This window comes from Ovis aries, chromosome 17 (assembly GCF_016772045.2).
Source record: "Ovis aries strain OAR_USU_Benz2616 breed Rambouillet chromosome 17, ARS-UI_Ramb_v3.0, whole genome shotgun sequence".
In the NCBI taxonomy this organism is placed as follows: Eukaryota; Metazoa; Chordata; class Mammalia; order Artiodactyla; family Bovidae; genus Ovis; species Ovis aries.
In genome coordinates, this window is record NC_056070.1 from 1,640,120 (window position 1) to 1,663,791 (window position 23,672).

Sequence of the window (23,672 nt, forward strand, 5' to 3'; positions counted from 1 at the left end):
TGACCTGGGGTGAGAAGATTGAGATCTATGGAGAAGAGGTTCCATCACTGTAGCGGCTTTTGAGAAAACCCCAGTTTTGCCAGGAACATGGACTCATTCAGTTCTACCCAATCCTCCCATCATTTTTACTCTAAATTGGAAGTAATTGATAGCTTTTCTAAGTTTAGCCTCTAATTTTTCTTTAATAAGCATAAAACAGAGTCCAATCTCCTAACCAAAGACTGGGTCTACCTGTCAAAAGTGTGTGTGTGTGTGTGTGTGTGTGTGTGCGTGCACACACATGGGTGTGGTTATCTTCATATTTTCCTCTAGAGAAGCGTGTATGTTAATGGTAACTCAGAAAAGGGGGGACATTTAAATCTTAAGATATAAAGGCAACAGATTTTTTACAAATCCCTGAGAAAGTAATAGTTCAAGATTTAGTTGGAGAAGGGAAGGCTCCCAATCATGAGCCCTTTGGAAATTTGGGGAAGAAGTCTTCTCACCTATTTTGGAAACTACTTGCAGATGTAGGGATTGCTCACAACAGGCGCTTTGCAGAGATTTCCTCTGATTTTTTTTCTCCCAATTTCCCACAGCCTGTGTTTGTCCTATGTCTGCTAGGCTGACATGTGGTTTACCTCGCTAATCCTGCTGCCAGGTTTTACACACTCTCCTCCGAAGTAAAACTTAAGCCAGAGGATACTGAGCAACTCTGGGCATGGGCGCCAGAGCTGTCACAGAAAATTTGCTTCCCAAGTGTTCCTTCCAACTTCCCTTCCTGAGCCCGCGTGAGCCACAGCGCAGCCCTTGGCTAGGTCTTCGCGTTTCCTGCTGCTGCAATCTGTAACTGGATTTTGGATTTTTTTTTTTTTTTTAACTGCAGTTCTGAGGATCTCAGTTCTTAGGAAAACTTTGCTGGTTGTGGGACTTTGAAAGCAGTCAGTTTCTTTACCTCGGTCGCGGAGGCCCATTTTTCCTCCCCTCGGGCTGTACCGAGGCAAAGGCGGCAAAGGGGAGACGCAAACTGCTTGTGTTGGGGAGGAAGTGGAGGTTTGAGCCAAGTTGTCAGCATCCCTGGCCCACCCCCGGTCTGGCGCTCTCGGCTGGCACGTACATCATCTATTAACTGCTGTTCGTGGACGCAGTGCATGATATATTCATTTTTATCTTTAGTAAATTACAAATGGAATTCTCGGCGCTCTCTTGTCTGTCTGCTCCTACGGGGCTACCGAAAGGAGGCGGAGAGGAGGCTGTGGCCCGGATCCTGACCCTGATTGTATGAATAAGTAAGCAGGATGCAAGTGATTGGGTTAGATGCTGTGAAGATTTTTTTTTTTTTTTTTTTCAAGTTAGGAAGAGGGTAAAGAGACAGCCGGGGGGTGGGGGGGAGACAAACAGTGCATCCCCAAATCCTCCCACTTTAGCTCTTCTCGCAGTCTTGCTTTGCTGCTTCTGCGGCTTTTAAGGTCTGGCGGCAAAGGAATGCTCCCCACCCGCGACCGCGGTCCCCACTTTCAGCTCAGACGCGCTGATGTGAAGACTGGTCTCGTCCTTCCAGAGCGGCACCGTGTCCGGGTGCGGGGTGCACGCGGGATCTGAGCCCGAGAACCTGAGCCTGGGGCAGCCGAGCCGTTGAGTAGCTGAAAGGACGGCCGCCGGGAGACAGCCTGGCCGCGCGCCCGCCCGGACCCGCTCCCTACCTGCCCCCGCCCGCCACCTCGCCCGCGCCGGGGGACAGGTCGCCCTGCCCTCTCTCCGCCCGGCGGCGCCCCATGTCCCCGGACACCTGAGCGCCAGCCGCGCCGAGGAGCCTTCCGCGGGGACAGGAACCGGTGCCCTTCCTCGAGAGGAAGATGGGGCTGGAGAGGCTTTCCCCGGGGATGCTCGCGTGGCTGGCGGCCACGGGGGCTGTCCTCTGCGCGGAACTAGGGGTCTGCGCTGGCCTCGACTATGAATACACTTTCGGTGGCTACGGAGAGGATGAGGCGGAGACGCTGGACTACAAGGACCCGTGCAAAGCCGGTGAGTGCCCTCGGGGCAGGACGGCGGGGGCAAGGCTGGCGCTGGGAGGGCGCCGGGTCTCACCTGTCTCCTTCCCACCCCCTCCCCACGCGCAGGGGCCGCGCGGCCCCCGCAGCCGCAGCTCTGCGCCGGCGGGACTGGGTGCGGAGCGCGGTCTCCAAGTTGGGAACCTCCGGTAGTTCCTCCGCCCCACCCCCGCCCCGGCGCGGCGTGACGAGCTGCGGACGCAGCCGCTAGGGCTCCGAGCCCGGCGCCTGCGGCCCTGCGCTCCGCGGCCGGCGCCGCCCTGGTGCCCGGGCGGGCGGGCTTAGAGTCGGGACACCTTCGCCCCCTCTCGGCCAGGGTCCTGTGGGCGTTCCGGGCACAGAAGGCATGGGATGCCCTCGAAAGCTCCCGAGCTGGATGAATTTAAACGCGCATTGGCCCATTTCAGGAAACCTTAAAAACACTTCCAAGTTGCCGTCCCATTCAAGCTTGTTTCGCTCTCCCTCAATCCGGGTCCTGCGGTGGGACGCGGACACTCCGCCCGGCCCTCCTCCCGCAGCCTGAACTCTGAGACACACGCCCTGTTTCCGGGCCCTGATCTGCTGAGTTGAGGCCGAGGTGACCAGGGGTTGGTGGACCGGCCATTCTCTTGCGAGGAAAGTGGTCACGAGGTTGCTGGGCCCGATTCAGTGAGAGTCTGTGAGCAGAAAGCACGTTTTGCCCCATCTCAAGAGGAAGGGGGAGGCAAAATCCCCAAAGTAGATTCTGTGAGGGTGTTCTGCATGTGACTCCACACCTCTTTTGACCTCTCTTGAGCCTGAAGTTAAGAAAGATGTATGCAAATGAAGGAAAATGCTGGAAATTCTCTTGTTAATTTGCACCTTTGATGACACATTGTTCTAACAAGGAGAGTATGTTAATGACAAGCAGTATATGTGTTCAGGTTATCAGCTCACGTCTTCAAAACTTGGAGTAGCTTAGCAGAAACATGTCAGTCTGGAATTCCGAGTTCTGATTTAATTCAATTTTGCTTATGTTTCCTCATCACCTTTAACCCTCAGCCTATCCCACCAGAAGTTTCCTGGGCCTTCCTTGATGGTTTAGAGGACCAAGACACCTTTCGCCTGTGGTGGATTGCTAGAGGCTGGGCTGCCAGAACTCAGTACTATACATCTCCCTAAACCTACCTTTTATTGAGAAATTTGTTTTGAATAATGTTTGCGACTGGGTGAAAATTGAAAATTTTCTTGTTTTAGGTAACGTAAAAATGAAGTATATTATTTCTCAAATTTGTCTAGGAAAACATCTATTCACTAATGCTCTGTTGTGGGAAAGATTCAACCAACTACCAGTATAAGATGGTCTGATTTCAGGAAAATATAGTTTTCTCTGCATGTTAAAGTAAAAGCTTATGCTTTCAAAAATCATTAACTTAAAATATGAATATGCTGCTGCTGCTAAGTCGCTTCAGTCATGTCCAACTCTGTGCGACCCCATAGAGGGCAGCCCACCAGGCTCCTCTGTCCCTGGGATTCTCCAGGCAAGAACACTGGAGTGGGTTGCCATTTCCTTCTCCAAAGCATGCATGCATGCTAAGTCGCTTCAGTCGTGTCCGACTCTGTGCGACCCTATGGACAGCAGCCCTCCAGGCTCCTCTATCCACAGGATTCTCCAGGCAAGAATGCTGGAGTGGGTTGCCATTTCCTTCTCCAAAATATGAATATAACACATGTCAAAAGTTAGCTAATTCATTTTCAGAAGTTCCGTTGTTTCAGACTTAACTTTAGAAATTTCTCAGAAGAGTCTGTGAACCTGTATTATTTTTGTCTAAAGAGTGTTTGAAGTTTTACAATTTACTTGTACTAAGTGTATTGAAACACATCTCAAGCACATCTCAAGGAAAATGTCCATTTTCCTCAGCACATAAACATTCAGACAAGAAAAAAAAAAACTTTAAGAGTATTTACTTTTATTTTTCCTTTGCTGTTGCTGTTCAGTTGCTAAGTCGCATCCAACTCTTTGCGACCACTTGGACTGCAGCATGCCTGACTTCCCTTTTCTTCACTGTCTTCTGGAGTTTGCTCAGACTCATGTCTACTGAGTCGATAATGCCATCCAGTCATCTCATCCTCTGTCGCCCCCTTCTCCTCCTGCCTTCAATCCTTCCCAGCATCAGGGTCTTTTCCAGTGAGTTGGGCTCTTTGCATCAGGCGGCCAAAGTACTGGAGTGTCAGCTTCAGCATCACTCCTTCCAGTGAATATTCAGAGTTGAGACACTGTTTTGATCTCCTTGGAGTCCAAGGGACTCAAGAGTCTTCTCCAGCACCACAACTTGAAAGCAACAATTCTTCTGCCCTCAGCTTTCTCTATGGTCCAACTCTCACATTTGTACATGACTACTCTGAGTGACTTCTCTTTCACTTTCCACTTTCATGCATTGGAGAAGGAAATGGCAACCCACTCCAGTGTTCTTGTCTGGAGAATCCCAGAGACAGAGGAGCCTAGTGGGCTGCTGTCTGTGAGGTTGCACAGAGTTGGACACGACTGAAGCGACTTAACAGCAGCACTGGAAAAACCATAGCTTAGCCTCTACAGACCTTTTTCTGCAAGGTGATGTCTCTGCTTTTTAATACACTCTCCAGGTTTGTCATAGCTTTCCTTTCCAGGAGCAAGTATTTTAAATTTCATGGCTGTAGTCAGTGTTTGCAGTGGTTTTGGAGCCCAGGAAAATAAAATTTGTCACTGTTTCCACTTTTTCACCATCTATTAGCCATGGAGTGATGAGACCGGTTGCCATGATCTTAGTTCTCTGAGTATTTAGTTTTAGGCCAGCTTTTTCACTCTCTTCTTTCACCCTCAGCAAGATGCTCTTTAGTTCCTCCTCACTTTGTTCCATTAGAGTGGTGTCATCTGCATATCTGAGGTTGTTGGTTTTTCTCCTGGCAATCTTAATTCCAGTTTGTGAGTCATCCAGCCTGTCATTTTGCATGATGTACTCTGCATGTAAGTTAAATAAGCAGGGTCACAATATACAGCCTTGACATATTCCTTTCCCAATTTGAACCAATCCATTGTTCTTTTACTAATCGTTTGTTTTTGAACAGAGCTGTTGAAGATAAAACAACAGTAAAACCAAATTTGAATGGATTATGATTCTAACTTTATTTCTTCCCTATTTTTGTGTACAAGAGCTAAACCTATACATGTGTGCAGTAAAAGAGAAAAAAGAATGGTCCAAGTGGAAGACCAAGAAGCACAGCCACAATTTGAGATCACTTTTAAATGATTATTGTTGCTTTTTTAACTTGGTGAAGTGAAAGGCTTTAATTTACTATCTTGGCTAAAGTGTACCAAAATCTTAGTGCCACCTTTTGGTACTATATAAGAGAAATAAAAGTAATAACAGGGAAAATTCACAGTACATTGAAATCCCAGTCAAAGAAGGCCACTAAAATAAGAAAGATGGAGACAAATATGTGAAAGATAACCAGAAAGCAAGAGGGGATGCTCCCCAGATTCCAGGGTGCCTTTGATCTGCCCTTCCCCAAGAGGTGAGTGGAGGTTATGGCCTACTGAAAAAAGTGCCCTTCTCTTTAGAAAGAAACAAGGGTCCTAAGTTTCATGAAACTATATGGTAGTTTGATGTCATAGTGATAGCATAGCTTTATAGTTTCAGAGCATTTGAGTACATTATTTCAGCTCAATACAACACTCCAAATGGTGGAATTTGTTAATACCACCATTACCCAGATAGAAAAACAGATGCTCCATGAAGTCAAACAATTTGTTAAGATTACCCAGAACTTGATTTCAAGCCTCCTGGCTGTAAAGTTCACTTGTTTTAAACAATTACACTCCATTCTTAATTGGCCTTTTGGAGAACTTCCTTGAAATGTGAAGAGTAGAAGTTTGTCCAGGTTTATCTGAGTCTAGACTAGTAGAAATGCATTTGCTTTATCTGATATTAATGAAATGACTAAGAACATAGTTTCACTTTGCTAAATATAGTGAGAATATAAAGTCCTTGCGGTTAGAGATCATAACTGATTTTTAATGTTTATCACAGGAATGGGTTAACATTGTTAGATATCTGGAAAGTTCTCAATACCTCCTCATATCTATAGACTATTAATATTGATCTTCATCCCTCATCTACATCTCATTCTAACAAATCAAGTGTTATCCAAGAAGAAATATTCTTCACTATAACTTGTTAGAGTTGTGCCATTCTTAGTATATTTGTGAAGCAATATAACTTGTATACCTTTCAGAACTCTGATTTCAAGTTCATGAAACTATAGGACAGAAAGGAAGACTTTTGTTAATTTAACTTTGATTTAGAAATATATTTTTGATATAAGTGAAAATAGATAGGGGCTTCCCTCGTGGCTCAGTGGTAAAGAATCCGCCTGCCAATGCAGGAAAAACTGGTTTGATCCCTGGATCTGGAAGATCCCCAGGAGAAGTAAATGGCAACACACTCTGGTATTCTTGCCTGGGAAATCCCATAGATAGAGGAGGCTACCGTCCACGGGGTCCCAAAAGGGTTGAACTCGACAAAGGGGCTAAATAACAACAGAAGTAGGTAAGTCAGTGTAGCACAGCCTCAGATGTATTTGTATAGTCCATAAAATAGATAATTCACCTCTCTATATAAACAGACACAAAGATGCAGATAATTCAAAAGAATGTCTATCTTGCACATTCAGATGTCAGCATAATACATAGTCATCTGAATTTGCAATCAGATTTATCTTACTTTCTCTAGTTCAGAAGGATCTGAGAGATGCTGGAAAGCTGATCCTGCAGGAAGTCATTCCAGAACAGAGACTAAGGTGTCCTATTTCATCATTGTGCTGTACCAATACGTGTTAATCTGAGTGTCTGTGAATATCTGTGAAGAGTCTGGGCAAATCTGGGGTGCAAATTAATCTCTCATATTTGTCTAGAGATTAGCTGGAAAAGGTTACGTGCGAAACCAACTCTGTGTTCTCTCTCTACCCTCTTCCTTCCTTCCTTCCTCCCTCCCTCCCTCCCTCTCTCCCTCCCCTACGCCCTCCATCCTTTCCTCCCTTTTCTCTTTTTGTGTTTAAGGAGATGTCAGGAAATCACAGACAATTGAAAATATAATATCTAAAGAGGGAGACTGAAGAAATTAAAGTTTTGAATGATGAGTGGAGGCTGATAAGACTAATTAGCAAGGTATCTTTATCCTCTTAAACAAATGTGAATACTCTGAAAACGAGACTTTCCTACCTTTAATCTGAGTAAATGGTTTCTTTTTCTTGAAAAAATCTGAGCATGATTAAAGGTCAGTGACTTGCAAGGTTGAATTTGTCCTTAGAGTGGCTTGTTTATTAGAAATAGGCTTTTGGCATTGTAAAGGGTTATTCTTTTTTGCTTTTCTTCATAACCAGTGTTCTAGTGTACTAATTCTAAGGGAAATTTTCATAAATTTATCATCTCTCAGTAAGATCTTATCACTTTTTTGGCTCTCAGTATTATACTTTGCAGCTTCCTTGGCAGCCTCCTAGGTATGGCATTTTAGAATTTGATGTTCAACTCTATGCCTTAATATAATATTAAATATCCAAACATGTATTTATTGCTTGGCGTCACTTTAGGTGGCCAAACTCTCATGTTAAAAATGCATTTTATAGAGCTGCTTCTCTTAAACAGTCTCTTCTGTTTTAGTTTTCATTCCTCAGGTCTTGATTTTGTTTCTCCTCCTGCCTCTGCTGCCCACTGAGAAATGATCAAAATACAGTGTGTGCAAAAGCGATGGATAAGAATTCTATATAGTTGAATTCTATTCATCATTTGCCAGGAGTAGTTCTTTAGCCCTTGTCCTGATGGCCACACTGATTTTTTATTTCCTTTGTCTTTTGGTCTACCAATGGCAGTTACTGATACTAGTTCGGAATAAGAGAGATTGTTTTTTTCTTAAATATGTCCTCGCAGACTAATACAGCTCTAAAGTTCCTTTTTGTTTGCTTTTTACAGTCTCCTGAGATCTTCCCACTTTTTATCTCTGAAGAGGGTAGTGTGCTTTGCAAATTTAAAATTTAACTTGCATCCATTCTCTGAGGTAGTTTGTGTAAGAATTCATGGAACCTTTGTGGTTTCCATTCAAGTAGATGCTCTTTGAGGCTTCCTTTCTCTTCTTTGGGCCTCCTTAGCCCATAGTGGAATATTTAAAAGTGTGTAAGGGCCATAACTTTTACTCTTGCCCTCATAATGGCCCATTTTTCTACAAATGTCAAATATATACCATATATAATTTCTTCTACAGAAACCATATAACCCCCATTGTATATGTATGAATACTATTCTGTATGTTTTAGCAACTTTCCCTGATTTAAAATTTAGACTAATTTGCCTGTAATTCCGCCACCATATTCTTTGTATACTTTTAGGAGATTAGTCACATTAATGATCCTTTAGGTCTCTCAGTCATGAGTGTACTGGACAGAGGTTAACCCTTAAATGTTTCTAGGACTCAGGTAGATAGTATCAAATGCTAGTGATTTACTATCATTAATATATATATATATATATATATATTTCTTTTTAGACTATTACCTATTGTTTCTAATAGCATATCAGCACATATGCTTAAAATATTTAAAACTAGGACCTTCCCTAAGCTTTTCTAAGAATGCTTAGAAAAGATAGAAGCGAATAATCCTTTTAAAATGCAACCTTGCACATCCTGCTGGGTCTATCTGGGACCATGCTGGGACGATTCTGGGGATACAGAGAAAGGGGGTTGTTCTTCTCCCCCAAACTATAGGGACACCCTCTCCTGCCACAGCATTTTGAGCCCACCAGATAGGCCTGGGGTAGGCCTCAGGTGCTCAGGTGCCTGGCAAGGTTCCTGGGGATGTGATGTTTCCTATACTAGGGGAATTTTGGGGATTCTTACACTTCTTTCATATTCCAAGATATGGAATTAATTAATTGTGGACTTACCATTCCTAAATTAAGGAGAAAGAGTCCTCTCCCCAACTCTAGATACAATAGAGTGATTTAGCAATGGGACTTCAGGGGTTTATTTCCTTTAGTTATCTATTAAAAAATGATATGAGAGAAACATTAAAAAAATACAGTGTCAAAGCTATGGAATGAATTGCATAAAATATGTTCTTTCTCAGAAATCAGAAACAGGCCTACTTGCTAATTTATTTAGTTCTTGTTATCATTAGCCCTGAAAATGGGATATTGACTACTAAATTCTGAGATATTGTGAGCTGGCTAATGGAATGCTTGTTTTGTCAGCTCCTTACAAAATGCATGCTAATCCAGTCAAGCTACATTTGTATTAACAAGTATCGTAAATTAAGTGTTAATTGAGATTCAAAAAGTGAGCCAGTGAGGTGTTTGTCTTAATCAGTTCTTCTCCTGAAATTTATATTTATAGTTTAACCTAAAATATTTGCCATTGACCATATTAAAACAAAACAAAACTTCTCAAATGGTAATAGTTTTAAAAAGTTGAAACCATGATGATCAGAAGTGCTTCCAAATATAGTAGGTTTTTAAAACAAAATCTAATTTTATGTATTAATATGCTACTAAAGCGTTCATCTTAATGTTTAAGAATGACATTTCAACAATTTCTAACACACTGCACCATTTGACAAATCAGGGAGTTACTACAGAGGTGGAGACGCAAAGCTTATATTTGCTATCAGCATCTGATGTCTTCTGTGTTGATGAACTTCCTATGTTTAGTTTGTGTGATGGGTGAGGAAGAGGTAGGATAGCTTTTGTATTCCTTACATTTCTCACTTATGTTAAATTCTCAGCACTTGGATTGTGCGCCACAGCAGCAACCAGAGCAGCCCCTGGCTTGGCAGCTGTTATGAGCAAGCTCAGAGTTCTCTTTGGCCATGAATGGATTTGGAATGTTTATTAAGCAGCATTGGACTTACCTTGACGTCAGTTCCCTGGACTGACTATTCTGAAAGGATGGGGCTCCATCCCTCTCCCCACGATTTATCCAGTTGAAGTTTATAGTTCGTGTTTTGCGCTCAGGTTATTGTGTTACTAAGTATCTTTCGTTGCATAAAAGTTAAACCTTTAAGATACCCCAGGGAAGAGCATCAAACATAATTAGAAAAGAGCCAGATTGCTCTTTTGCTACATAATAAATTGCTAGATAATAAATACTTGGACCCTATTACACCTCACATATCTAGGAATTGCCTTCATGACTCATGTCAAAGTAACACAGCTCATATTTTTACATTGTAAAATATCTCTTCTACTCACTGTATCCCTATCAATTAACATGATTGTTAACCCTTTTGGACACATAAAGAAACTGAAACACAGAAGGATCCAGTGGCTGGGCTGTCATCCCAGTTGATAAGTAGTGAGAACTTGATCCTACGTTTGGTATTCGATGCCCTTCGTCTTAAGAATCCCCTTCACTGGCTCTCCTGTCAGCACAAATGAATTAAGACTGACAATTGAAATGACAGTATTTGTGTCATGATCATTCATCCATGGTAATTTTTTTTTCAATGAGAATACATCCTGCCTTCAACATTCTTGCATTTGATAAGCCACATACTATACTGTTAAAGTCAGGCCAATACTTTCAATTGCGTGGAGTTTTGGGCAGATGCTACTCCCTTCAAGAGAGTATTTTCTAATTGTAGAGTCACAAGTGAAATACTCCAGTTGTGTAAAAGACAAAGGAAAATGAACACGACTAATTCTAACAGAGATATATTTGAATGCAAAGTATTATAGGGGAGAAACTGCTGTATGTTGCCCCAAGTATATAAATTGTGACAGCAGGCATTCCATGCAGTTCAGGGGAGGAGTTGGATTTGAGTAGAATTCAGTTGTTGATGTCTGGTTCTTGGCACAGGACTTGCATTTTGTGTGGTACCATTAAATTGTTTCATGCTTTAGATTGCTCTCTGAGTATTCATTGAACTCTTGCTTCAGTTCACTTCAGTCGCTCAGTCGTGTCTGACTCTCTGCAACCCCATGAATCACAGCACGCCAGGCCTCCCTGTCCATCACCAACTCCCGGAGTTCACTCAGACTCACGTCCATCCAGTCAGTGATGCCATCCAGCCATCTCATCCTCTGTGTTGTCCCCTTCTCCTCCTGCCCCCAATCCCTCCCAGCATCAAAGTCTTTTCCAATGAGCCAACTCTTCGCATGAGGTGGCCAAAGTACTGGAGTTTCAGCTTCAGCATCATTCCCTCCAAAGAAATCCCAGGGCTGATCTCCTTTAGAATGGACTGGTTGGATCTCCTTGCAGTCCAAAGGACTCTCAAGAGTCTTCTCCACACCACAGTTCAAAAGCATCAATTCTTCGGTGCTCAACGTTCTTCACATTCCAACTCTCACATCCACACATGACCACAGGAAAAACCATAGCCTTGACTAGATGGACCTTTGTTGGCAAAGTAATGTCTCTGCTTTTCAACATGCTATTTCAGTTCAGTTCAGTTTAGTAGCTCAGTCGTGTCCAACTCTTTGTGACCCGATGAAGCCCAGCACGCCAGGCCTCCCTGTCCATCACCATCTCCTGGAGTTCACTCAGACTCACGTCCATCGAGTCTGTGATGTCATCCAGCCATCTCATCCTCGGTCGTCCCCTTCTCCTCCTGCCCCCAGTCCCTCCCAGCATCAGAGTCTTTTCCAATGAGTCAACTCTTCGCATGAGGTGGCCAAAGTACTGGAGTTTCAGCTTTAGCATCATTCCCTCCAAAAGAAATCCCAGGGCTGATCTCCTTCAGAATGGACTGGTTGGATCTCCTTGCAGTCCAAGGGACTCTCAAGAGTCTTCTCCTACACCACAGTTCAAAAGCATCAATTCTTTGGCACTCAGCCTTCTTCACAGTCCAACTCTCACATCCATACATGACCACAGGAAAAACCATAGCCTTGACTAGATGACCTTAGTCGGCAGAGTAATGTCTCTGCTTTTGAATATGCTATCCAGGTTGGTCATAACTTTTCTTCCAAGGAATAAGCGTCTTTTAATTTCATGGCTGCAGTCACCATCTGCAGTGATTTTGGAGCCCCCAAAAATAAAGTCTGACACTGTTTCCACTGTTTCCTCATCTATTTCCCATGAAGTGATGGGACTGGATGCCATGATCTTCATGAATGTTGAGCTTTAAGCCAACTTTTTCACTCTCCTCTTTCACTTTCATCAAGAGGCTTTTAGTTCCTCTTCACTTTCTGCCATAAGGGTGGTGCCATCTGCATATCGGAGGTTATTGATATTTCTCCCAACAATCTTGATTCCAGCTTGTGCTTCTTGCAGCCCAGCATGTCTCATGATGTACTCTGCATAGAAGTTAAATAAGCAGGGTGACAATATACAGCCTTGACATACTCCTTTTCCTATTTGGAACCAGTCTGTTGTTCCATGTCCAGTTCTAACTGTTGCTTCCTGACCTGCATATAGATTTCTCAAGAGGCAGGTTAGGTGGTCTAGTATTCCCATCTTTTTCAGAATTCTCCACAGTTTATAGTGATCCACACATTCAAAGGCTTTGGCATAGTTAAGAAAGCAGAAATAAATGTTTTTCTGGAACTCTCTTGCTTTTTCCATGATCCAGCAGATGTTGGCAATTTGATCTCTGGTTCCTCTGCCTTTTCTAAAACCAGCTTGAACATCAGGGAGTTCATGGTTTACATATTGCTGAAGCCTGGCTTGGAGAATTCTGAGCATTACTTTACTAGCATGTGAGATAAGTGCAATTGTGTGGTAGTTTGAGCATTCTTTGGCATTGCCTTTCTTTGGGATTGGTATTAAAACTGACCTTATACAGTCCTGTGGCCACTGCTGAGTTTTCCACATTTGCTGGCACATTGAGTGCAGCACTTTCACAGCATCATCTTTCAGGATTTGAAACAGCTCAACTGGAGTTCCATCACCTCCACTAGCTTTGTTCATAGTGATGCTTTCTAAGGCCCACTTGACTTCACATTCCAAGATGTCTGGCTCTAGATGAGTGATCACATCTTCATGATTATCTGGGTTGTGAAGATCTTTTTGTACAGTTCTTCCGTGTATTCTTGCCACCTCTTCTTAATATCTTCGGCTTCTGTTAGGTCCATACCATTTCTATCCTTTATCGAGCCTATCTTTGCATGAAATTTTCCCTTGGTATCTCTAATTTTCTTGAAGAGATCTCTAGTGTTTCCCATTCTGTTGTTTTCGTCGATTTCTTTGCATTGATCGCTGAAGAAGGCTTTCTTATCTCTTCTTGCTATTCTTTGGAACTCTGCACTCAGACGCTTATAAATATGCTATTTATGTTGGTCATAACTTTTCTTCCAAAGAGTAAGCATCTTTTAATTTCATGGCTGCAGTCACCATCTGCAGTGATTTTGGAGCCTCCAAAAATAAAGTCTGACACTGAACTCTTGCTTATGACCCCATAAAGAATGTGAAGAACATCCTTTCAAATGCAGGTTGTTCAGGAAAGTGGTTTACAGTGTACATTATGTATGTAAATGATGTGTGAATGCTTTTGAGAAAACAAACATGCTGTGAGAAAGTACTTTATCTTTTCAATCCCAACTTGGCTAAAAGCCCTCAGGTCAAAAACCAGAAAGCTTTGAAGGCTCATAGGGTTAACTAAACTTGAAACTCCAGTCTGGTTTCCTAAGACTAGAAGTCAGTCACATTCAAAATACATACTATGTGTAATATTGACTACATCATAATTCTTATAAGAAAATAGGTTACTCTTAGCAAATTACCATGTTTTCTAGGAAGATTTTCTGCTTGTACCTTTTCTCTAACAAAGGAGTGAGAACAACACTGATAAAACTTTTTCTAAACCTAAGAATGAGGGGAAGTTCTCCTTTCATGTTCGTTTTTTAGTCCCAAGAGAAGAATGGAGTGTGGTCCACAGGCAGCTTGAACATCAGGAAGTTCACGGTTCATGTATTGCTGAAGCCTAGCTTGGAGAATTTTGAGCATTACTTTACTAGCATGTGAGATGAGTGCAATTGTGCGGTAGTTTGAGCATTCTTTGGCATTGCCTTTCTTTGGGATTGGAGTGAATTCTGACCTTTTCCAGTCCTGTGGCCACTGCTGAGTTTTCCAAATTTGCTGGCATATTGAGTGCAACACTTTCACAGCATCATCTTTCAGGATTTGAAATAGCTCAACTGGAATTCCATCACCTCCACTAGCTTTGTTCATAGTGATGCTTTCTAAGGCCCACTTGACTTCACATTCCAGGATGTCTGGTTCTAGATGGGTGATCACACCATCGTGATTATCCAGGTCGTGAAGATCCTTTTTGTACAGTTCTTTTGTGTATTCTTGCCACCTGTTCTTAATATTTTCTGCTTCTGTTAGGTCCATACCATTTCTGTCCTTTATCAAGCCCATCTTTGCATGAAAATTTCCCTTGGTATCTCTAATTTTCTTAAAGAGATCTCTAGTGGTTCCCATTCTGTTGTTTTCCTCTATTTCTTTGCATTGATCGCTGAAGAAGGCTTTCTTATCTCTTCTTGCTATTTTTTGGAACTCTGCATTCAGATGCTTACATCTCTCCTTCTCTCCTTGACTTTTCACTTCTCTTCTTTTCACAGCTATTTGTAAGGCTTCCCCAGACAGCCATTTTGCTTTTTTGCATTTCTTTTCCATGGGGATGGTCTTGATCCCTGTCCTGTACAATGTCACGAACCTCATTCCGTAGTTCATCAGGCACTCTATCTATCAGATCTAGGCCCTTAAATCTATTTCTCACTTCCACTGTATAATCATAAGGGATTTGATTTAGGTCATACCTGAATGGTCTAGTGGTTTTCCCTACTTACTTCAATTTAAGTCTGAATTTACTAATAAGGAGTTCATGATCTGAGCCACAGTCAGCTCCTGTTCTTGTTTTTGTTGACTGTATAGAGCTTCTCCGTCTTTGACTGCAACGAATCTAATCAATCTGATTTCGGTGTTGACCATCTGGTGATGTCCATGTGTAGAGTCTTCTCTTGTGTTGTTGGAAGAGGGTGTTTGCTATGACCAGTGCATTTTCTTGGCAAAACTCTATTAGTCTTTGCCCTGCCTCATTCCATATTCCAAGGCCAAATTTGCCTGTTACTCCAGGTGTTTCTTGACTTCCTACTTTTGCATTCCAGTCCCCTATAATGAGAAAGACATCTTTTTTGAGTGTTAGTTCTAAAAGGTCTTGTAGGTCTTCATAGAACCGTTCAACTAGACTTTGTTATTTTCCAACGTGCTAGGATGAAATATAAGCTCTTAGGTTGTTACAAAAGTAATTGGCTTTAGAGATATGTGTTTGATCCCTGGGTCAGGAAAATCCGCTGAAGTATGGCACAGCAACCCACTCCAGGGTTTTTGCCTGAAGAATCTTATGGACGGGGAGCCTAGTGACCTACAGTCCATAGGATCATACAGCGCGAGCACATATGAAGTGACTGAGCACAACACACACAGCACAAAAATAATTGCAATTTCAGGCCATGAATTTTGAATCACTCTATCTAAGTTCAAACAAACAAACAAAAAGAGCCCTCTTGATGAAAGTGAAAGAGGAGAGTGAAAAGTTGGCTTAAAACTCTACATCCCAAAAACTAAGATCATGGCATCTGGTCCCATCACTTCATGGCAAATAGATGGGAAAACAATGGAAACAGTGAGAGACTATTTTTTCTGGGCTCCAAAATCACTGCAGATGGTGACTGCAGCCATGAAATTAAAGGATGCTTGCTCCTTGGGAAAAAAAGCTATGACCAACCTAGACAGCAGACATTACTTTGCTGACAAAGCTCCATGTAGTCAAAGCTATGGTTTTTCCATAGTCACATATGGATGTGAGAGTTGGACACCAAAGAATTGATGCTTTTGAACTGTTGGGTTGGAAAAGATTCTTGAGAGTCCCTTGGACTGCAAGGAGTTCCAATCAGTCAATTCTAAAGGAAATCAGTCCTGAATATTCATTGGAAGGACTGATGCTGAAGCTGAAACTCCAATACTTTGGTCACCGGATGTGAAGAACTGAATCACTGAAAAAGACCATGATGCTGGGAAAGATTGAAGGCAGGGAAAGAAGAGGACACCAGAGGATTAGACGGTTGGATGGCATCACTGACTCGATGGACATGGGTTTGAGCAAGTTCTGGGAGTTGGACAGGGAAGCCTGGTGTGTTGCAGTCCATGGGGTTGCAAAGAGTCAGACACGACTGAGCAACTAAACTGAACTGATGCTCAAACACATCTTTGTTAATTGAAATAGGAACAATTACAATCAACACATTTTTGCCAATGAAAAATGAGTTTGTTTATTCCTGTAGCATAAAAATCCATACTTCAGGATTTGACAAACTCTTGGAAGGCATGTTCTGCCTCCTGCTGGTTGTGGAAGCTTTTTACCTGCAAAAAGTTGTCAAAATGCTTGACAAAGTGATATTCAGTTGGTGAGAGGTCAGGTGAATATGGTGGATGAGGCAAAACTTTGTAGCACAATTTGTTCAACTTTGGAAGCATTGGTTGAAAAACGTCTGATCTGTTGTTATGGAGAAGAATTGGGCTTATTCTGTTGACCAATGCCAGCTGCAGGCATTGCAGTTTTGGTGCATCTCATTGACTTGCTGTTCATACTTCTCAGATGTAATGGTCTCACCAGGATTCAGAAAGCTGTAGCGGATCAGGGGGCAGCAGACCACCAACCAGTAACCATGACCTTTTTTTTGGTGCAAGTTTGGTTTTAGGAAGTGTTTTGGAGCTTCTTTACCATCTAATCCACCAGGAAAACAAAGAAAATTAAAAAAATAAAAAACATAGTCGCTCAGTCACGTCAAACTCTATGCGACCTGGTGGTCTGTAGTCTGTCAGGCTCCTCTGTCTGTGGAATTCTCCAGACAAGAATACTGGAGTAGGTAGCCATTCCCTTCTCCAGGGATCTTCCTGACCCAGGGCTTCCTGACCAGAGTTTGATCCCTGGGTTGGGAAGATCCCCTGAAGAAGAGAATGATCACCCACTCCAGTATTCTTGCCTGGAGAATTCCACAGACAGAGGAGCCTGGCTGTCTACAAAGACAGGTGACAAAGAGTCAGACAAAACTGAGTGACTCGCACACTTTGGAGTTTCTTCTCGGTCCAACCCCTGAGATGGTCATCGCTGTTGGTCGTATAAAATCCACTTTTTGTCACATATCACAATCAGATTGAGAAATGGTTTGTTGTTATTGCATAAAGTAAGAGAATAGGACATTTCAAAATGACAGTGTTTTGATTTGTGGTCAGCTCATGAGGCAACCGCTTATCGAGCTTCTTCCCCTTTCCCAGTTGCTTCAAATGCCCAATGGTCATAGAATGGTCAATGTTGAGCTCTTCTGCAACTTCTCAAGTAGTTGTAAGAAGATCAGCTTTGATGATTGCTCTCAATTGGTCATTGTAAATTTTGAATGGCCAAGTACTAAGCTCCTTATCTTCAAGGGTCTCATCTTCTTTGCAGAACTTCTTGAACCACCACTGCACTGTACGTTCATCGCCAAATGCGATGTTGATGTTGTGAGTTGTCTTCATTGCTTTACAACACATTTTGAATTTGAATTAAAAAATTGCTGGAATTTTCTTTTTGTCTAACATAATTTCTACAGTCTAATATAAAATAAACAGCAAATAAGAAGTCATTAACAAAAAGACAAAGTGAGAAATGCACATTAAAATGATGTGTAACATAACCACATTTATTTAAGACTCTATCCTGCCATCAAATGGCAAAATTCAACAATGAAAAACCACAATTACTTTTACACCAACCTAATATTATTAGGAGGCAATCATGCTTTCCATTTATTCTTTTCTCAAATATCTTGATTTAGGATTTTCAACTTTTTTTGGTCATATTTTCCCACATTAGCTACCAGAGTACATTTCTCTCCCCCACACTATTTCCTTATTCTTAAATGCATTGAAATGTATGTAGTCAACTTTGTTTACAAATTAGGAGAAGCAAAAACAAATGATAAAATAGATAAAATAAATACATAGTCTTTTTACTGACACTGTGATTTCAAAAAGCAAATGTAAGTTTTACTTTTCTTACTTAATTATATATGGGTAGTGGTATGGCCTTTCCCTGGTGGCTCAGAGGGTAAAGCGTCTGCCTGCAATGCAAGAGACCAGGGTTTGATCCCTGGGTCAGGAAGATCCCCTGGAGAAGGAAATGGCAACCCACTCCAGTACTCTTGCCTGGAAAATCCCATGGACAGAGGAGCCTGGTAGACTACAGCCCATGGGATCGCAAAGAGTCAGACACTACTGATCGACTTCACACCACTCCTAGTGGTATGGCAATTGGAAAACAAAGTGACTGGTAGACAAGAAATGTAATTTCTATTATTGGCTCTGCTGTTGGATTTCTGTGTAAACTTGAGGACATCCCTTGATTTTCCTTGCCCTCAGTTTCTGAGACAGAAACTCCAAGTCTATTCAAGTCCAAGAGCGTACAGAATCCTGGTGTCTTTGACATCAGAGCAAGAGCTCCTTTTTATCCTAGGAAGTCACAGAGGCAATGACCCACACTATACACTGAGAGGAACGGAAAAGATTTTGCACCTCTTCAGTGGTCAGTCTTGATAAAGCCTGAGGTTTCTCATGGTTCCAACCAAATCATGGCAGCCACCAGATTGTAGCTGTGATGGGCTCTGCGGTTCACTGACTTTGACTTGACTTTGTCAAAATTAGTGTTGGAATCAATTTATTAATAATTTCCCCTCCCTCTTTTCCAATCTCAATCAATCAGTAAAAATCTGTCAAAACAGTGACAAGTTATATGGGTATCATATGTTTACTTAGCAGAGCACGTTAATCTCACATAAGCATCAAAATTGAGTGTTGGTCAGTCAGATTTTGTATGTCGGATGAGTGGAACAGGTCAGTGGATGGGAAAAGTCCAATTCTTTCAAGTTTGAGGTCAGTATTAATAATTGAAAGAAAAGAAATTTAGGCAAGGAAATGTCAGGCAAGTTTTTATGGCTTTAAGCATTTTACTGACTACATGACACATGAAAATATACATTCTATTAATCACTTATGTCTGTCCTTGAAAACAGTCTGCTTGGCATAAGAGCATGGTGCTAATTATCTTCACAAAATCAAACTTCATAAACTTCCAATTTACTGAATTGTCTAGTGAGGAACTATTCCTTTCATCATAAGTTAACTTATTTTATGCCTAGTTTATTTATTTTTAACTGATGGGCCTTCATTGCTGTGGGGGCTACTCTCTGGTTGTGGTGCATGGCTTCTCACTGCAGTGGCTTCTCTTCTTACGGAGCATGGGCTCCAGGGTATGTGGGCTTCAGCAGTTGTGGCTCACAGGCTTAGTCTGCTCATGACATGTGGAATCCTCCCAGGCCAAGGATTGAATCCATATCCCCTGCAGTGGCAGGTGGGTTCTTTACTACTGGGCAATCAGAGAGGTCCCTGTGTATAGTTGTTTGTTTTTCCCAATAAAGGGTTTAAATTCTCAACCAAGACTTTACCAAAGGAAGTTTTCATTCTTGAACTTTTATAATAGTAAATAATGAAATGTGATGGAAATTAATAACATGAGTCTAGATAATGTTGTTTAAAAAGCATTGGATATTGTGTCAGGAGACCTAGATGTAAGTCTTAGCTCTTCCGTGTTTCAATATGTTATCTCGGTCTACTTACTGAACATCTCTGAACTTAAATTCTCTCAGTTGTAACATGGGGGTAGTGATACTTAGTCAATAAAACACGATAAGATAAAACACACAAGGTCTTGGTAAGCTCTGATGCCCTACATGGATGTAAATTAACACAACGAGTATTTTGCATCTGATATGTTTCAAGAAGATGCTTGGGGTACATACATAAGATGTTTTCCGAGACAGCAAAAGAGACACAGATGTATAGAACAGTCTTTTGGACTCTGTGGGAGAGGGAGAGGGTGGGATGATTTGGGAAAATGGCATTGAAACATGTATAATATCATATATGAAATGAATCGCCAGTCCAGGTTCGATGCATGATATTGGATGCTTGGGGCTGGTGCACTGAGATGACACAGAGGGATGGTACGGGAAGGGAGGAGGGAGAGAGGTTCAGGACAGGGAACACGTGTATACCTGTGGCAGATTCATGCTGATGTATGGCAAAACCAACACAATATTGTAAAGTAATTAACCTCCAATTAAAATAAATAAATTTATATTAAAAAAATGTTTTCCCTTACTCTAAGGGGTTCATTATCTTCCAGAAAAAAAGCAACATATGTTTCAGTTATCAGTATGGAAGTGTGATAAAACAAAATACTGCGAATAAAATATTGTGTGGTATTCTGTTACTCTGTGGTAACACAGAGGATAGAATTAATTATGTTTGGAATAGAGAAAGCTTGTAAGGGAAGGTGGCATTTGAGCTGAATCTTGAAGCGTCATAGTATTTTTCCTGGAGAAAATGTGGTGTAAAACTTTAGAGTGAAATAACTAAGATAAAAACAAGTTGTGAAGATTCATTGACTTTTATGAAGTACAGGAAATGATAAATAATCTACTCTGGGCAGTTGACAATATGTAAGGGTTTGGGCTTTGACAAGAAATGATTCTGTCAGGTGCAATGTTTAATACCTAGCTGAGGGTGTAAATTTGATCCTCTTGGCAGTGGGAAGGGGCCTTACTGAAGTTTAAAACAGGTCATTGGGTTGATAACAGCCATATTTTATAAAGAAAAGTGAGGATGGGAAAGATGGTCTGATATATTTGCTGTAGAAAGTAAGAAGCAAATAGGAGCAAGGCAGCTTGTCAGAGGAAAGGTAGAGGCAGATGTATGCATAAGGAAGTTGTGCTACATATGCACAATGGAATATTACTCAGCCATAAAAAGGGATGCATTTGAGTCAGTTCTAATGGGGTGGATGGATCTGGAGCCTATTATACAGAGTGAAGTAAGTAGAAAGAGGAAGACAAATATCATATATTAATGCATCTACATGGAATCTAGAAAGATACTACTGACAATCCTATGTGCAGACCAGCAAAGGAGACACAGATATAAGGAACAGATTTTTGGACACAGTGGAAGAAGGAGAGGGTGGGATGATTTGAGAGAATAACATTGAAACATATATATCTATATCTATATCTATATCTATATATGTAAAACAGATAGCCAGTTGGAGTTTGATATATAACACAAGGAACCCAAAGCTGGTGACAACCTGGAGGGATGGGTGGGGAGGAAGGTGTACGGGGGGTTCGGGAGGAAGGATTCACATGTATGCCTATGGCCAATCCATACTGGTGTATGGCAGAGGCCATCACAATACTGTAAAGTAATTATCCTCCAATTTAAATTAAACAAAATACTAGAAGGATATGTGCTGGCATCTACACAGTGTCAGCAGTTGTATAAAAGAGGAGTTCTATTTAAAAGACCAGTCGGTAACTGGATGGCCTTGGGGTGGAGGTCGGGAGATATAGAAAAAAAGGAAGAGTCCAAGATGATGTCTCCATGGCTGCCTACTGAATGGTGTGAGAAACTGGTACAGATAAATCAAGGATGAAACAGGATGAAAAGTACGTTTGTGTTTTTTTGTAAAGCAAAGCAAGTTTGAATCTCTCTGAGTTGCACAGAATATTGGATGTTATGCAAGTCTTGGCATGGTTTGGTTCTTCAGGAGTAGATTGGGCTTTTGTAATCTATATTAACTTTGAAATCAACTCATCATGTCCCACTGTATAGATTTAAGTTAGAATTGCATTGAATCTATGGGTTACTTTACAGAAAATTATTTTATGATATTGAGTCTTCTAATCCATGAACATGGTATATATCTGAACTTTGAGGCCTTCTTTAAAACTGTTTTAATATTTTTTACCTCTAAAGATTTTTCTGCATGTTTTGACAGTTACTTGTATATATTTTCTATTTCTGATGACATTTTGATGTACCATTTTATAAAATTTCTCTTTTAAGTCATTTGATCTTGTTGTGTAGAAGTGTATTTGATCTTTGAAGTAGTTAATTTTTATCCAAAACCTCTTCCAATCTCTCATTAATTTTAATAATTTATTGTATAGTTTTCCCATAAGTAATCAAACAATCTGCAATAAAAATATAGTTTTGTTTTTTTCATGTATAATTCCTATGCTTTTAGTTTTATCTTATGTGCTGATATCTTCCAGTGGTTCATAGAAGTGATAACTGAGGACTGGCTTACTCTGTTCTCAGTTTTCAAGAGAATGTTTTCAGTTATTTATCAATTATGCTACTGCTGCTACTGCTGCTAAGTTGCTTCAGTCATATCCAACCCTGTGCGACCCATAGACGGCAGCCCACCAGGCTCCCCCGTCCCTGGGATTCTCCAGGCAAGAACACTGGAGTGGGTTGCCATTACCTTCTCCAATGCATGAAAGTGAAAAGCGAAAGTGAAGTCGTTCAGTTGTGTCCGACTCTTAGTGACCCCATGGACTGCAGCCCACCAGGCTCCTCCGTCCATGGGACTCTCCAGGCAAGAGCACTGGAGTGGGTGCCATTGCCTTCTCCGATCAATTATGCTACTTGGTGTCTATTTTACAGAATAGATGCTGTTTAACCAGATTAAGGAATTCTGCCTTTCCTGAGATGATGTAATTATCTTTATTTCACCTTTTCAGTTCAGTACAATTCAGTTCAGTTCAGTTGCTCAGTTGTGTCTGACTCTTGCAACCCCATGAACTGCAGCACGCCAGGCCTACCTGTCCATCACCAACTCCCAGAGTCCACCCAAACCTATGTCCATGAGGTCAGTGATGACATCCAACCATCTCATCCTCTGTCATCCCCTTCTCCTCCTGCCCTCTATCTTTCCCAGAATCAGGGTCTTTTCAAATGAGTCAGCTCTTCGCATCAGGTGGCCAAAGTATTAGAGTTTCAGTTTCAGCATCAGTCCTTATGATGAATATTCAGGACTGATCTAATTTAGGATGGACTGGTTGGATCTCCTTGCAGTCCAAGGGATTCTCAAGAGTCTTTTCCAGCACCATAGTTCAAGAACATCAATTCTTTGGCCCTCAGCTTTCTTTATAGTCCAACTCTCACATCCATACATGACCACTGGAAAAACCGTAGCCTTGACTAGACTTTGTTGACAAAGTAATGTCTCTGCTTTGGTCATAACTTTCCTCCCAAGGAGTTAATTTCATGGCTGCAATCACCATCTTTAGTGATTTTGGAGCCCAGAAAAATAAAGCCAGCCATGGTTTTCACTGTTTCCCCATCTATTTGCCATGAAGTGATGCGACTGGATGCCATGATCTTAGTTTTCTGAATGGTGAGTTTAACCTAACTTTTTCACTCTCCTCTTTCACTTTCATCAAGAGGCTCTTTAGTTTCTCTTCGCTTTCTGCCATAAGGGTGGTGTCATCTGCATATCTGAGGATATTGCTATTTCTCCCAGCAATCTTGATTCCAGCTTGTGCTTCCTCCGGCCCAGCGTTTCTCATGTTGTACTCTGCATATAAGTTAAATAAGCAGGATGATAATATACAGCCTTGACGTACTCTTTTTGCTATTTGGAACCAGTCTGTTGTTCCATGTCCAGTTCTAACTGTTGCTTCCTGACCTGCACACAGGTTTCTCAAGAGGCAGGTCAGGTGGTCTGGTATTCCCATCTCTCAGAATTTCCCACAGTTTGTTGTGATCGACACAGTCA

At 41.7% G+C, this 23,672-nt stretch overlaps 1 protein-coding gene across 2 annotated transcripts in view; it reads left to right on the forward strand.

The window, feature by feature from the left end:
• Nucleotides 1–1,399: 1,399 nt before the first annotated feature.
• The window catches only part of TLL1 (tolloid like 1), a 389,207-nt gene continuing 366,934 nt past the window's right edge, over nucleotides 1,400–23,672 (forward strand). For both annotated transcript variants that reach the window (XM_060400908.1, XM_042234239.2), the window contains exon 1: nucleotides 1,400–2,004. In XM_060400908.1, the coding sequence (XP_060256891.1) occupies nucleotides 1,836–2,004 (169 nt within the window). In that variant the 5' untranslated portion in view covers nucleotides 1,400–1,835. The remainder of the gene's footprint in view (nucleotides 2,005–23,672) is intronic.